General features: G+C 47.4%; 1 protein-coding gene across 1 annotated transcript in view; it reads right to left on the bottom strand.

The window, feature by feature from the left end:
- Positions 1-15,001, bottom strand: part of GEMIN2 (gem nuclear organelle associated protein 2) — a 55,012-nt gene that overhangs the window by 25,146 nt on the left and 14,865 nt on the right. Inside the window, exons 2-3 of the mRNA XM_073610612.1 lie at positions 6,184-6,268; positions 5,068-5,157 (exon numbers count right to left, since the gene is read on the bottom strand). Coding sequence (XP_073466713.1) covers positions 5,068-5,157; positions 6,184-6,268 — 175 coding nt within the window. The remainder of the gene's footprint in view (positions 1-5,067; positions 5,158-6,183; positions 6,269-15,001) is intronic.

Genomic DNA, 15,001 nt, shown 5'->3' with positions numbered 1-15,001 from the left:
TCTGCTATAAGAAGAAGCTGTGGCTGGTGGTTTTTAGCAGTAGCTTCTGGGCTATTTTGTTATGGAGACCCCAGGTCCTGCACTGCACCACTCAGTAAATACAGGTGGAAGGGGAAAAAATGCCTTACCTACCTCTTTCCCATCTGAGGTGGTTTAGGCACACTCGCTCCTCTGCACCACTTGTCCACCATACAGCATCTCTGATGTAGGAGGGAGCTGTGGCTGGTGTCTTTAGCAAAAGCTTCTGGGCTATTTGAATCCAGACCCCAGGGGAGATTATCTCAAATGCCCAGAAACCATCTGGCTGGGATTGGGGATTTTTGACTCACCGTTGTCGTCTTCCCCTTTTGCCACAGCCACCGGGCTTGCTTTTCCATCCTTATGGTCCACACGCAAGGAGGATAGCCGCCAAAGTGCCCCCCCCCCCCCCCCCCACAACTGCTGTCCCTTTAGGGAGCTGCAAGGTTAGGCTGTGTCCTGCACTGTCCAGTCAGTATATACACATGGGGGGGGGGGTACGTTCCTCATTCCCATCTGAGGTGGTTTAGGCAGACATTCACCATAGTAAACTGGTGCTTCCTCGAAAGGAGGATGTGGGCGCCTACTCCTGCTGACTCTCAGCCTTCCCTTCTGGGTAAGAACGCGGGTCGTTCAGGCGGTGCCCTCCCCAGCAGCCCAGGAGTCAGGGGATACGATCCCCCTGGAAAGAACCGACGGCCAGCACCCCCGTCTGAACGGACGTCCGGACAGGTAAGGGGGGGAGACAGGATAAAGGCCCCTGAAGTTCTGGGGACACCACTGTACCCAGGGGCCTTCAGCTCTCAGGGGGGCTTTCCCAGTTTCTGCTGCCCCCCCCTGAGGAAAGGATAGGGGAACCCCCCGGGAAGGATAAATATATCCCGCCAGACCCAGAGGCTTCCCAGGCATTTGGTCCGGCTCCCAGGGGAGACCACCAGCCCCAGGCTTCGGTCATTTGGAAAAAAACAAACAGTTTCGCCGTGTAGGGAGAAACACAATCAAAAACTGAGGATCAGGGGGAAGGGTGTGGACTTAAAACAGCTGTTGATTGATTGTGTTTCCTGTGGGGAGGAGCCTCTCATCTCTCAGGTGTGCCGTCCTGGAAGATGACTTGAGAAAATTACACTTTAATGAAAAAAAAAAAAAAAAAAAAAAACAGTAAAAGTTAGCCCAATTTTTTTTTGTATAATGTGAAAGATTTTACGCCGCGAGAATCGTGATCTTTTTATCCTAAGAAAAAAAAATGGGGATACTTATTTTAGCCAGAATCGTGCAGCTCTAACAGGTTGCATGTTTTGGAGTTTCAGAGGAGGTCTGGGGCTAGAATTATTGCTCTCGCTCTAATGACTGCGGCGATACCTCATGTGTGGTTAGAACACGGTTTTCATATGCAGGCGCTACTCATGTATGCGTTCCCTTCTGCACGTGAGCTCGTGGGACAGGGCGCGTTAAATTTTATTTCTTTTACTTTTTATTTTTACACTGTTCTTTTAAAAAAAAAAAAAAAATTGTGTCACCTTTATTTCTATTACAAGGAACATCCCTTGTAATAGAAAAAAGCATGACAGGACCTCTTAAATATGAGATCTGGGGTCAAAAAGACCTCAGATCTATCTCATTTACACTGAAATGCAATAATAAAAAGAAAAGAATGGCCCGAAGTGACAATTTGACGTCGCTTTCGCCCTGGAAAAGGTATGGAGACGGGTGGGGGCCATCTTCCCCTCACTCGTCTCCATAGCCAACAGGATCAGATTGCCTTCACCGCCGCCGCCGGCTCCAGTAAGCGGTGGAGGGCACCAGAGAACGGCGGGGCCCCCCCATCTCCCACCGCCAAAAGTGATCTCACGGCGAATCCGCTGCAGAGACCACTTTTAGCAGAAACTGGACCGCTCACTGAAGAAGGATACCGGGGGTTATGGTAGCTAGCTGCTGCTATAACAACGATATCCCTCTTTAAAGTGCCAACGTATATCGTCTTAAGCTGGTCCGGAAGTGGTTAAAGGCCCACCATTTCATGAATGCCTTACAGCAGTGGTCATCAACCCTGTCGTCAGGGCCCACTAACAGGCCAGGTTTTATGTATTACCTTGGGGAGATGCAGAATATAATGCTGCAATCACTGAGCAGCAAATATCACCTGTGATGTATTTCAGTTATCTTGCAAACCTGGCCTGTGAGTGGGCCCTGAGGACAGGGTTGACGACCACTGCCTTACAGGACAACTTTATATGCCAATTGGTGTCTTTCCCTAACTAGAAAGGATGTCCTGCTAGATCTATTAATTACGAATGATCCAAGTCTGATCTCAGATGTGGCAATACAGGACAACTTGGGATCTAGCGATCATAGGATAATGGCATTTAACGCAAATCATAGAAAAAGGAGGCATGAGAGTAGCACAAGAACACTAAATTTCAAACGAGCCAATTTTTCTGATTTGTGGTCATGACTACATGACAGCAATTGGGACCAAATCCTAGAAACATTGAACACAGAAGAAAAATGGGCATGATTTAGGAGCATATTAAAACAAAAGATATCACACAGTGCATTCCAATGGGCAATAAATATAGAAGAGCAAAAGGTTAAACCTGGGTGGCTAATCCGTAATATAAAAAGCCTCATTAAAAGATAAAAAAAAATGGCCTTTAAACAATATAAATGGGGATAGATCCCTGCCAGAATTCCAACACTGCAAGCAATGCAATAAGTGTAAGAACGCAATCAGGTAAGTAATTACGAGACACCTAAAAAAAATTTAAAAAATCCTAAGAATTTTTTTTTTAGATATTTTAACAAAATCAGGCAAAGGCAAAATCAAAACACATTTTCCACATAAAAGACGAGGATGGTTACGGATGACATTGAGAAGGCAACTGTACCAACTACCACCTTCTCCTCAGTTTTTACACAGGAAAAGGGAAGGGCATACCGACCGTGACACATCACAGGGCATACCCATGTGGCTAACAGAGTCCAGAGTGAAGGAAAGACTTAAACTTAAAACAAATAAATCACCAAGACCAGATGGCTTACACCCAAGAGTCCTCAGAGAACTCAATCAGGTTATAACCAGACCATTGTTGATAATCTTTGCGAACATACTGACAGGAAATGTACCAGCCGATTGGCTTTTCTCCAATGTTGTACTAATATTCAAAAAAGGACAGAGACAAATCCCTGGAAACTACAGGCCAGTCAGCCTATCATCAAAAGTAGGTAAATTATTGGAGGGGATGATAAGGGACTATATCCAAAATTTACTGAAGAAAAAAAAATATAATTCGCAGTTATCAGCATGGGTTTATGAAAGGTCATTCTCGCAACACCAATCTGTTAACATTCTACGAGGAAGTGAGCTGCCATCTAAACAGGGGAAGGCCCATGGATTTAGTGTACCTGGATTTTGCAAAAGCATTCGATACAGCCCCCCATAAATGCTTAATTTACAAGCTGAGGTCTGCGCGCATGGACCATAAAGGTTTGTTCTTGGGTAAAAAAAAAAAAATGGTTACAGGGGGTGCATCCAAAGGGTGGTGATAAATAACGTGTACTCAGACTGGTCTGGAGTGGTTAGTGGGGTACCTCAAGGTTCTGTCTTGGGACCAATTCTATTCAAATTATTCATAAATTATATAGAGAATGGGATAAATAGCTGAATCTTAGTTTTTGCGAACGACACAAAATTAAGCAGGGCAATAACTTCACATAAGGATATAGAAAAATTACAGAAAGATCCAAACAAAACAATGGAGTGAGCCAATGCATGGCAAATGAGGTTTAATGTGGAGAAATGTAAAGTAATGCACTCAGGAGCAAAAAACAAATGCAAACTACTCACTAGGGGGAGAACTGCTGGGGGAATCAAGGATGGGGAAAGATCTGGGGTTCGTAGTGGATGACAGATTGAGCAATTGCATGCATTTAAAAAAAAAAAAAAAAAAAAAAAAAAAAAAAAAAAAGAAGGAGAGGGATATAACTCCAGAGATAAAACGATAATTCTACCACTTTATAAAACTCTGGTTAGACCACATCTGGAGTATTCTGTCCAGTTCTAGTCACCAGTCCTTAGAAGGGATGTGCTGGAACTGGAGAGAGCCCAAAGAGGGGCAACTAAACTAATAAGGGGACTGGAGGACCTCGATTACGAAGAACGACAACAAGCACTAAATTTATTCTCGCTGGAGAAACAACACTTGAGAGGAGATATGATAGCGATTTACAAAATACCTCAATGGCGAACCCAGCATAGGAAAAAAAAAAAAAAAAAAAAAAAAAAAAAACCATTCAGTCTCAAGGAGTGTAAGAGAACACTCAATGAGATTAGAGGAGAAGTGGTTTAACCTTAAACTGCCCAGGGGTTTTTTCACTGTCAGGGCAATAAGGACGTGGAACTCTCTTCCACAATTGGTGGTGGCTGCGGGGTGTATGGATATTTTAAAGAAGGTCTTGGATGTGCATCCTAAAGAACACAATACACAGGGATATGGGAAATAATTAGACACTGACACATGTGCACCTACACAGGTTGAACTGGATGGACTATTGTCTTTATTCAACCTTACCTACTAGGTAAAAGGGGAATGCCAGTATAACATAAAACTTACTGAGCTGACCAGCTGAAAGCAGTTCTGTGCCACCATAATTCTGTCGCTGGCAGCAAAAGGGTTCAACACAAAATACTGCAGTTTCCTTTATTTCATGTGGTGATTCAGCCAGTAACACTTCCTGTCTTAGGGTGTTTGCATTGTGGGTGAAGTAATTAAGTTTGGACAGCAACATTGTCAGTCTGGGGAGAGGGTAGTACTAGACTAGCAGATTTAGATGGACTTAAATTGAAGCTGCACTCCAGCTAACACTTTTAAAGCAGTTAGAGGAATGTTTAATTTTTTATCTTTGGGATAAAGTTTTTACATAAATAAAAGCTGATCTATGCAAGCACACCAGTCAGTGCTGAATGCTTTGCCTTAACCTTCTAACTGCTACTTTTGCTGGACAGTTGGATCTGTGGAGGCACCTATACAAGACTACAGATGTATCAGTTACCTGTCGGACTGCAGAGAACTGAGCTACTTGTTGCTGCTGCCAGCGAAGACTTGGTGAATAACCTTCAGGGGCAGGTTGGCAACCTGAAAGCTAAAAGCAAAGATCACATTAACCACTCAAATAAAAAAACATAAAAAATGTCTGAGTATTAAAGAAAAACAAAACAAAACAAAAAAAAAAAAACAGACAGACAGTCACTTGCTTCTTCAGAGAAATCCTGCATGTTAAAGCTTTTATTTAATCCAGACAGGCTTTGACAGTTACTAATGCTTTAGTAGCACAAAGCTCAGCGCTAAAGACCACTTTCACCTTTTACAAAACAAATGCACAATTATCTACAGGGAAAAATTATAAAATGCTTTTATTACTTTTTGCAAATTAGCCTGCAAAGCACTGAAACCATAAGCCTGCCTCCTATCAGCTGGAGAGCTGGGGGAAGTGTCAAGGAGTGTGGCACTCACAGCACCTGTGTTCTGTTGATAACTACAAGTCTGTCAGGCATGGTGGCAGATAAGACTTGTCATTCATTCAAGGAGATCTGTGAATGATCTACAAGACTGTGCAGGCGGAGCTCTACAAATTTCAGAAGTGACAGCGGCTATGGTGGAGAAGAACCCATGTGTCCTGTCACAGCATAGAGAGGGGTGGGGTTTACACCATGTTACAGCCTAAATACAGGTGTAACAAGGGCAACATGTGGAGATTGGCCTCTTATAAATACCAAATGGTGACTTGTTATCTCTAAATGCTGGATCTGCACATCATGTACACTGTTACAGCACTGTACAATACATATTAGCCATCCAGAAATTTTTTATATATCAGATATGCCACCATTTGATCTGATCCTGTGTCAAAAACAGGGGACCTATTCCCCATTTGTTTGGCGGATTGGGTGGCATTGAATGGAGATAGACAGGCAGTCCGTTTTCATCCAATTGCCCCACAGACGAGAGTGGGCCCTGTCCATTTTGCATAGTGGAGCGGACAAGGACCAGTCATCTGCCTGCTCAGCTGACAGATCCCCTGCTGAGCAAGTGGATTCCCCTTCACAAAGGAGCCCGTTTGAAAGTGGCCTAACAGAAGTCATGCAATAAAAGTAAGCTGAACACTCACCGCTATGCTAACAGTTTGCTTCTTTCTTAGTTTTTTTGGATCTATCTGTGCAATCACTACGTCTGGGCATCGTGAAGCTTCAATCCTGGGGAAATAAAAGGGGGGGAATACAACTCAGTTTTCAAATGGAACATAGTTTCAACATGAGATTTCACATGCGTCCAAAGATTAATTCAAAAAAGGGAACCATCAAGCTCAATACACAGATTTCTAGACACGTTCTCATGCCTGGTTCTGACCTAATTCACTCCGCTATTGGTGGCAGTTTTAAAAAAAAAACAAAAAAAAAAAAAACCCTTTACTGTGCCATGTGAAAAGCTGCATCAGCAGGTTGAGATTCTGAAACAAAAATCTCCACATGCAGGGAGACAAACGTACTGAGATGAGCCAATGAAATGTGTGCAGTAGTACTTCAATAAGGATGAGGTTAGAGCTTGGACGGATTGGTCAGATCCTCTGCCTGCAGCAGGACAAACACTTGGTAGTGGTATTACTACTGCTGCTGAAAGTGAGTTTCCCACTCAGGGCTCCTGGTTGCTGGAAAGATAACCGTCGCTGGCATCCTAGCAACCAGTGACATGCCCAGGCCCCGTCATCTGCTGGCTGACAGCTGAATATAGACAAATGGGGCATTCACATGCTAATCAAGTCCACCCTCTAGAGCAGGGGTAGGCAACCTGTAACTGCCAGCTTTGCAATGCCTCATGGAAAATGTAGTTCCACAACAGCTGGAGGGCCCCAGGCTGCCTACCTCTGCTCTAGAGACCCCCCCACATCCACTGAGTCAAAAATGTGTGGATGAGATGCGTTAACAGGTGGCTCCCCGGTGAGCTACCCACCTATGCTGATGGCAAGCTGCCTGGTATTTTTGAAGAGGGGGCGATAGGGCTGCACGTTTGCTGCCTAACCTTCTTTGGCAAGCCAGGCTGCAAGCTCAGTTAAAGGGGAACAGAAAGTGTTTGTTAGTCCAACATTTCATATTGCTGATATGTGCCTGCTGCACCATGTACTTAAAATATTCTGTTTGTTTTGTATTGCTTCCTTTGTGTGAATTCCCTGGTGTTCCTGCCAGTCCCTCTGCCTGCTTATTAAAAACTGACCACACTAAGCAGGAGAGCGCACTGTGGTAATTCTCAAGCTATGCTGGGAACTTAACCTGCTCTCCTCCAATGACCAGATTTGTCCTGATACGCCCCCACAATCCTTTTACTTAGAAGCTCAGTATGTTACTGCTTCTCCTCCCCCATCTCTTATGCAACTGAAAACAGAAAAAAAAAAAAAAAAGCATTTATACATTTATTTTTGTATACCTATACAAAAACGGTTTGCCTTTTATTTCTATTTTTAACTGAATGGGTTGTTTTGCAAGATGATCGTTTACAATCACTTGAAGGCCTTTTAAAGGAGTGGGAGCGGGTAGGCTAATATCACAGATGAGAAATGTAATGTCCAGTGCTAATTTTTACATCAAATTTTGATTTAGTTTTAGTTATAGTCTTTTGACTAAAATGCTATTTGTATTTTAGTCAACTAAGATCGAATGGGTTAAGTTAAATTTTAATGCATTACTTAAGCATTTCTTTAGAATTGCCAAACTCATTATATACTCCTGCAGAAAAAAAAAAAAAAACTAACATGGGGGAAAGCACTGCACGCCCTGCCCCCCCACTCTCTGGGGGGGGGGGACTGCATGTCCTGCCCCCCCACTCTCTAGGGGGGGAAGCAGTGCACGCCCTGCCCCACCCCACTCTCTAGGGGGGGAAAGCACTGCATGCCCCCCCCCCTCTCTCTAGGGGGGAAAGCACTGCATGCCCCCCCCCACTCTCTCTAGGGGGGAAAGCACTGCATGCCCCCCCCCCCCACTCTCTCTAGGGGGGAAAGCACTGCATGCCCCCCCCCCACTCTCTCTAGGGGGGAAAGCACTGCATGCCCCCCCCCCCACTCTCTCTAGGGGGGAAAGCACTGCATGCCCCCCCCCACTCACTCTAGGGGGGAAAACACTGCATGCCCCCCCCACTCTAGGGGGGAAAGCACTGCATGCCCCCCCCACTCTAGGGGGGAAAGCACTGCATGCCCCACCCCCACTCTAGGGGGGAAAGCACTGCATGCCCCACCCCACTCTAGGGGGGAAAGCACTGCATGCCCCACCCTCTCTCTACGGGGGAAAGCACTGCCTGCCCCACCCTCTCTAGGGGGGAAAGCACTGCATGCCCCCCCACTCTCTAGGGGGAAGCACTGCATGCCCCCCTCACCGCTCTCGGGGGGAGAACTGCACGCCTCCCCCACTCCTCTCTGGGGGGGGGGGGTGAGAGCACTGCACGCCCCCTCACTGCTCTCTGGGGGCGGGGGGGACTGCACGCCACCCTCACTGCTCTCTAGGGGGGAAAAGCACTGCACACCCCACCGCTTCCTTGGGGGGGGGGGAGGGAAGCACTGCACGCCCCCCTCACCGCTCTCTTGGGGGGGGGGCCCCCAAGTATTGCAAGACCCCCTCACCGCTCGCTGGGGGGAGCACTACCTGCCCCCTCACCGCTCTTTTGGGGGGGGGGGGGGAGCACTGCACGCCCCCTTCACCGTACTCTGGGGGGGGGGACGTCAGTTGGGGTCCCATGAGCGGCTCAGTCTGCAGCAGAAAAAAAGCCGCCCCCGAGTCCTGGACAACGAAAATCCTTGCCCCTACCACCAAAAGCTCCGCCCCCGGACCTCAGAGCGGGAGGTGAGCCTGGCTGGCCAGGTAGGTCTTTCTGCCTATATACACTGCATGTAGACTCCCTGTTTTGCTAAACCATCCCTGACAATGCTGTTTACCCCCCCCCCCCGTATAGCTGTGCATTGCTGAAAGTTTAAATATTAAAACTGGCTACCTGATCATCTCCTATAGTCCCATTCACAGTCTCTGGTTATCTCCTATAGTCACATCTGCAGTCTGGTCATCTCCTATAGTCGCATTCACAGTCTCTGGTCAGCTACGTAAACTGTTGGCGCTATATAAATCCTGTATAATAATAATAATAACCTGTAGTCGCATCCGTAGTCTCTGGTCATCTCCTCTAGTCGCATCCGTAGTCTCTGGTCATCTCCTCTAGTCGCATCCGTAGTCTCTGGTCATCTCCTCTAGTCGCATCCGTAGTCTCTGGTCATCTCCTCTAGTCGCATCCGTAGTCTCTGGTCATCTCCTCTAGTCGCATCCGTAGTCTCTGGTCATCTCCTCTAGTCGCATCCGTAGTCTCTGGTCATCTCCTCTAGTCGCATCCGTAGTCTCTGGTCATCTCCTCTAGTCGCATCCGTAGTCTCTGGTCATCTCCTCTAGTCGCATCCGCAGTCTCTGGTCATCTCCTCTAGTCGCATCCGCAGTCTCTGGTCATCTCCTCTAGTCGCATCCGCAGTCTCTGGTCATCTCCTCTAGTCGCATCCGCAGTCTCTGGTTATCTCCTCTAGTCGCATCCGCAGTCTGACAGGTCACCTGAGACCAGGCGACAGCTGCACTCTGTAGGAGTCGAAAGTGCACCGCTAAGATAGTGGACCTTAGGACTGACTGCTGCGGATAGTACCCAGGGAGGTTCAGGAAGCTGGTCTACTGAATTACTAACACAGATCCCAGTGGGAGCTAGAGCATAGATTCCCCAGGGCGCGGAGTCGAAGAGCCAGCAGGTGTTCACCAGAGCCCCTAGTGGTGAGGATGGCCTGGGCTGCAGTCTGGCTCCGGGTCGCGGCCCCTAGGGTCTCACAGCTCACGGCAGACTACAGGAGAAGGAAGCAGCAGGCTGGAACAAGGATAGTAAAGGGACAAGGCAGAGGTCAGGGCGACAAGCGGACAGGAACAACAGAGTACACGCCAAAGGTTCAGGGTCACAGACAAACAGGGATAGTCAGGGACATGCCAAAAAGGTCAGGGTCACGAACAGACAGGAATAGTCGGGAACACCCCAAGGTCGGTAACAGAGACAAACGAAAAGAAGCACACGGCAAGCAGGAAACCAAACACAATGAATACACAGTGGTTGATCAGCCCCGCTAGCGTGCAGTGCACAGGTTAATATAGGGTTCCCTGATAGGGCCTGGGGTGGAGCCATGCTGGGGTGGAGAGGTTATAAAAACGGCCAGGTGAGAGTGACTGGCCTCTTAGTCTGAACATATGAGATGAGGCAAGCTGACAGAAAAGATTACTGCATAACCATGACAGTACCCCCCTCCCCTCTTACGAGTCCTCCCCCTCCCCCGCTTGGGCCCAGGCTTAAAGGGAAACTCCAGATGAAACCTTCTCAACAGACGAGGCGCAAAGATCTCAGATGCAGTGATCCAAGACCCCTCTCCTCAGGGCCAAACCCTTTTCAATGTATGAGGTACTGAAGAATATATTGAAACAAAAAGGAGGGTAAAAAGGGAAATAAAGACTTTCCTAGGCAGTGAGGTGATAACAGGCAGTGGTTCAGTAATATCTGTGCCTGTATATAATGAATCATGCTCTGAAGGAATCCGAGTGACGGATGAAACGCGTCAACACGACGCCATCACAGACCCACCCACCAGCCTCGGGATTTCTGTCCGTACTCCCGCGAGGTCTTCCAAACAAGCCCGGTAACTGGATGACCGAAGGACAGTCTGCACTATCCATTACACTCTCCAGACTAAATACCCTGTTCCCTGAACATCATGGAAGCATGTGGAGGGAAGATAACCTGACCAGCTACTCGGAGATGGTACGAGCAAGACTCGGCTTTTCTACTTGATCGGTGCTACATTCCAGTGGCAGCATTTGGGTGAGATCTTACCATTATATCCCCAGTATGGGACTGTTGCTCCATCCTCTAGTTGTTTTCTCCCCTTAAGCACTGATGAATTAACCGATACAGATTTACTTTCTAGCCTGCTCCAAACCTCTAGGGTTAATAGCTCCCTATTTACAGGAACTCTCCCATGTGCTATTTGTATCCCACGGCACTGAATGTGTATGGTGAACTTTGTACACAAGGACAGCAGTTCCTACTGCCCCAGCAGCAAATTGGTCACTGTCAGTTCCCCTCTTCACATTCATATTGAGGATGTGATTTCCAAACGGCTGCATTACCATCCACCTTCTCTATTTGATATCAGCCTGCACGCTGAACAATATTAGGACTATCAGCTCTAAGCTTGTTGACCCATTAGGAGTTTTCATCCTGCCTTCATATGATAGGAGGTATGCATGCTCTTTGTGTGTGGTGGCCATCTGTGTCTGTTCACGACAACGTTGTCAATTTTAAGAATTGGTGGTGGTACCTGTTTTTAATTAATTTTTGATTGGTGTTAAAGTGAATTATCAATAAATATTTTTTACTTTTTTGATAACTGCGTGTTCCTCCCTGATGAACTGCTTTTTCCTCCCCCCTTCTTTTTTTGAGATACTGAAGAATGCCTCTACGGCACCGGGAATCCAGAACTTGACTAACCTCGAACTTTAGATTATCCTCAGAGACTGAAACCGAGGTAGGGAGAGGACATCTTAACAGGGAGGGTCTGGAAACGGATAGGGCCCCCTGGGAGAACAGTGCCATCAATCACCAAGACCACCAATGGCGTTGAAAGGGGCAAAAGGGTAAGTCTCATGGAAGATGCAGTTTCCCAATCCATGAAATTGCCAGCGGCTCCGGAATCCAGATGTGCCGAGACCGAACGAGGGGAAGCGCCGACATGAAGGAACACAGAAAGGAGAAGACCAGAAGGTGAAATTTCAGGGTCTAATACTCCACCTTCCAGATGTATTAGCCCCGAGCGTTTTTCCGGACGAAGAGAATAAGTGTCACAAAAATGACCTTTGGCCCCACAATAGAGGCACAAGCCCAGAGTTCTGCGCCTAGCGCGTTCTTCGGGAGATAACTTGGTCCAAACCAGCTGCATAGGTTCCTCAGCAGGCAGGGGGTGCTCCGCAGATCTAGGAGAAGGGACTGGGAACTCAGGCTGTCTAAAGAACGGGGAGTGCTGGCATCTTTTTTCCAGGGCCCTCTCCTGAAAGCAAATATCGATCTGGTTACACAAGGTGCTGACACCGTCCAGATCAGCAGGAAGGGATCTTCCTGTGGATTCATCCTTCACTCTATCAGAGAGCCCATGTAAAAAGATTGCAACTAGGGCCTCATTATTCCAGCTCAATTCAGCTGTGAGGATACGGAACTGAAGAGCATACTGTTCCACAGAAGCGGACTCTTGACGGACACGTAAAAGAGCGCTAGCCGCTAAGGAGACACAACCAGGTTCCGTGAAGATATTGCAAAAAATTTTCAAGAAATCAGACAGGCTAGAAACCACTGGATCATTCAGTTCCCACAGAGGGGCAGCCCAAGCTAGCGCCTCGCCGGACAGGAGGGATATAATATTTGGCTACTTTCGCCCAATCAGACAGGAAGTTTTGGGGCTGAAGTTCAAAATTGTGCACTGGCTAAGGAACCCCCTGCAAACCTTGGAGTCCCCAGAGAAACGGGCCGGAGCTGGCAGTTGTAATGAATGTGTGGCTGCGACTGGTGCAGCAACAGATAGCGGTTGAGGTTGTTGAACCAGGGGGCCTAATGAGGCCTGAACCTGTTCACAACGGGATGCCAAATCCTGACGTCTGATGCGATTCCTGGGTCTCAAGTCTGCAAACTAGGCCCTGCAACGGATCATCTGCGGATAGCAGCATATCAGCCAGGTCCATGGCTGATCAAACTTTCAGGTCACCTGAGACCAGGTGACAGATGTACTCCGTAGGAGTCGGAAGCACACCGCTAAGATAGTGGACCCTAGGACTGACTGCTGCGGATAGTACCCAGGGAGGTTCAGGAAGCAGGTTTACTGGATCACTAACACAGATCCCAGTGGGAGCTAGAGCATAGATTCCCCAGGGCGCAGAGTCTAAGAGCCAGCAGGTGTTCACCAAAGCCCCTAGTGGTGAGGATGGACTGGGCTGCAGTCTGGCTCCAGGTCGCGGCCCCTAGGGTCTCACAGCTCACGGTAGACTACAGGAGAAGGAAGCAGCAGGCTGGAACAAGGATAGTAAAGGGACAAGGCAGAGATCAAGGCGACTAGCAGACAGGAATATAGTTGGGAACACGCCAAGGTCGGTAACAGAGACAAACGAAGAGCACACACAGTAAGCAGGAAACAGGAAGCCAAATATACAATAGTTGATCAGCTCCGCTAGCTTGCAGTGCACAGGTTAATATAGGGTTCCCTGATAGGGCCTGGGGTGGAGCCATGCTTAGAGGAGAGGTTATAAAAACGGCCAGGTGAGAGTGACTGGCCTCTTAGTCTGAACATATGAGATGAGGTAAGCTGACAGAGAAAGATTACTGCATAATCATGATACAGTCTCTGGCCATCGCCTATAGTCACATCCGCAGTCTCTGGTTATTTCCTGTAATCTACTCAAAAGTAGCATCTGCTGTTGCACAAATCCCTTTTTAAAAAAAATGTATGATATCTATGGCTATGAATACTGTATTTATTGGCGTATAACACTCACTTTTTTACCATGAAAATCGGGTGCAAATAGGGTATGCGTGTTATACGCCAATACTTCAATTTTAGCTGCCTCGGAGGGGACAGGGAAGAGGCGGGACGAGCGCCGTCAGATTACATCCAGTGAGAATCTCCTGTTTACTTGGCTGCCTCTGTAATAAGAAGGCCCGTCTCCTGGGCTGCCATTGGACCACTGTTCTGTCTATCATAGGAGATTCTCACTGTATGTAATCGGTCGGCGCTCATCCCGCCCCCCTCCCTGTCCCCTCTAGGCTACAGATGGGCATCGATCAGGCTGCATTGATGGCAATGGTGAGGCTGCTGCATTGATGGCAATGGTGAGGCTGCTGCATTGATGGCAATGGTGAGGCTGCTGCATTGATGGCAATGGTGAGGCTGCTGCATTGACGGCAATGGTGAGGCTGCTGCATTGACGGCAATGGTGAGGCTGCTGCATTGACGGCAATGGTGAGGCTGCTGCATTGACGGCAATGGTGAGGCTGCTGCATTGACGGCAATGGTGAGGCTGCTGCATTGACGGCAATGGTGAGGCTGCTGCATTGACGGCAATGGTGAGGCTGCTGCATTGACGGCAATGGTGAGGCTGCTGCATTGACGGCAATGGTGAGGCTGCTGCATTGACGGCAATGGTGAGGCTGCTGCATTGACGGCAATGGTGAGGCTGCTGCATTGACGGCAATGGTGAGGCTGCTGCATTGACGGCAATGGTGAGGCTGCATTGATGTGGACTGATGAGGCTGCATTTATGGCACTTGTGAGGCTGCAGATGGGCATTGATCAGGCTGCATTGATGGCAATGGTGAAGCTGCAGATGGGCACTGACCCTTATTTTGCTTCAAAGTCCCTTATTTAAAATTTAAGTTTTTTTCCTGAAACTTCCCTCTTAAAAAGAATGTGCGTGTTATACGCCGATAAATACGGTATTTATTGAATCCATATTGAGCACTATATTTGATTGGCTGTTTTCTTCTGCTTAGGCCTGGCACACAAGCACATGATGATGATTTCATCATCATGTGCAATTGTGCGTGTGTGTCAAGCAGAAGCAGCCAATCAAATACAGTGCTCAATATGGATTCAATAAATAGATATAATAAAGTGATTTGTGCAACAAGCTCATTAAACATTCTACATTCAGTGAAAGTTCATGCAGTGCAAAGTTTGCAGTACATGAACTTTCACTGAATGTAGACTGTTTAATGAGCAGGGGCAGGCTGACCCATCGGGCACTTTATGTAGTGCCAATCCATAATTTGTTAATTTAAAGATTAAAGAGCTTGACTTGTAGTTTTGTTAGCTGTTTTTTTAATTTTTTTTTGACAGG

The sequence above is a fragment of the Aquarana catesbeiana genome, linkage group LG13 (assembly GCF_042186555.1).
Source record: "Aquarana catesbeiana isolate 2022-GZ linkage group LG13, ASM4218655v1, whole genome shotgun sequence".
Lineage (NCBI taxonomy): Eukaryota > Metazoa > Chordata > Amphibia > Anura > Ranidae > Aquarana > Aquarana catesbeiana.
The sequence above is the reverse complement of the archived record's forward strand: the minus strand, read 5'-3'. Positions and strand labels throughout refer to the sequence as shown.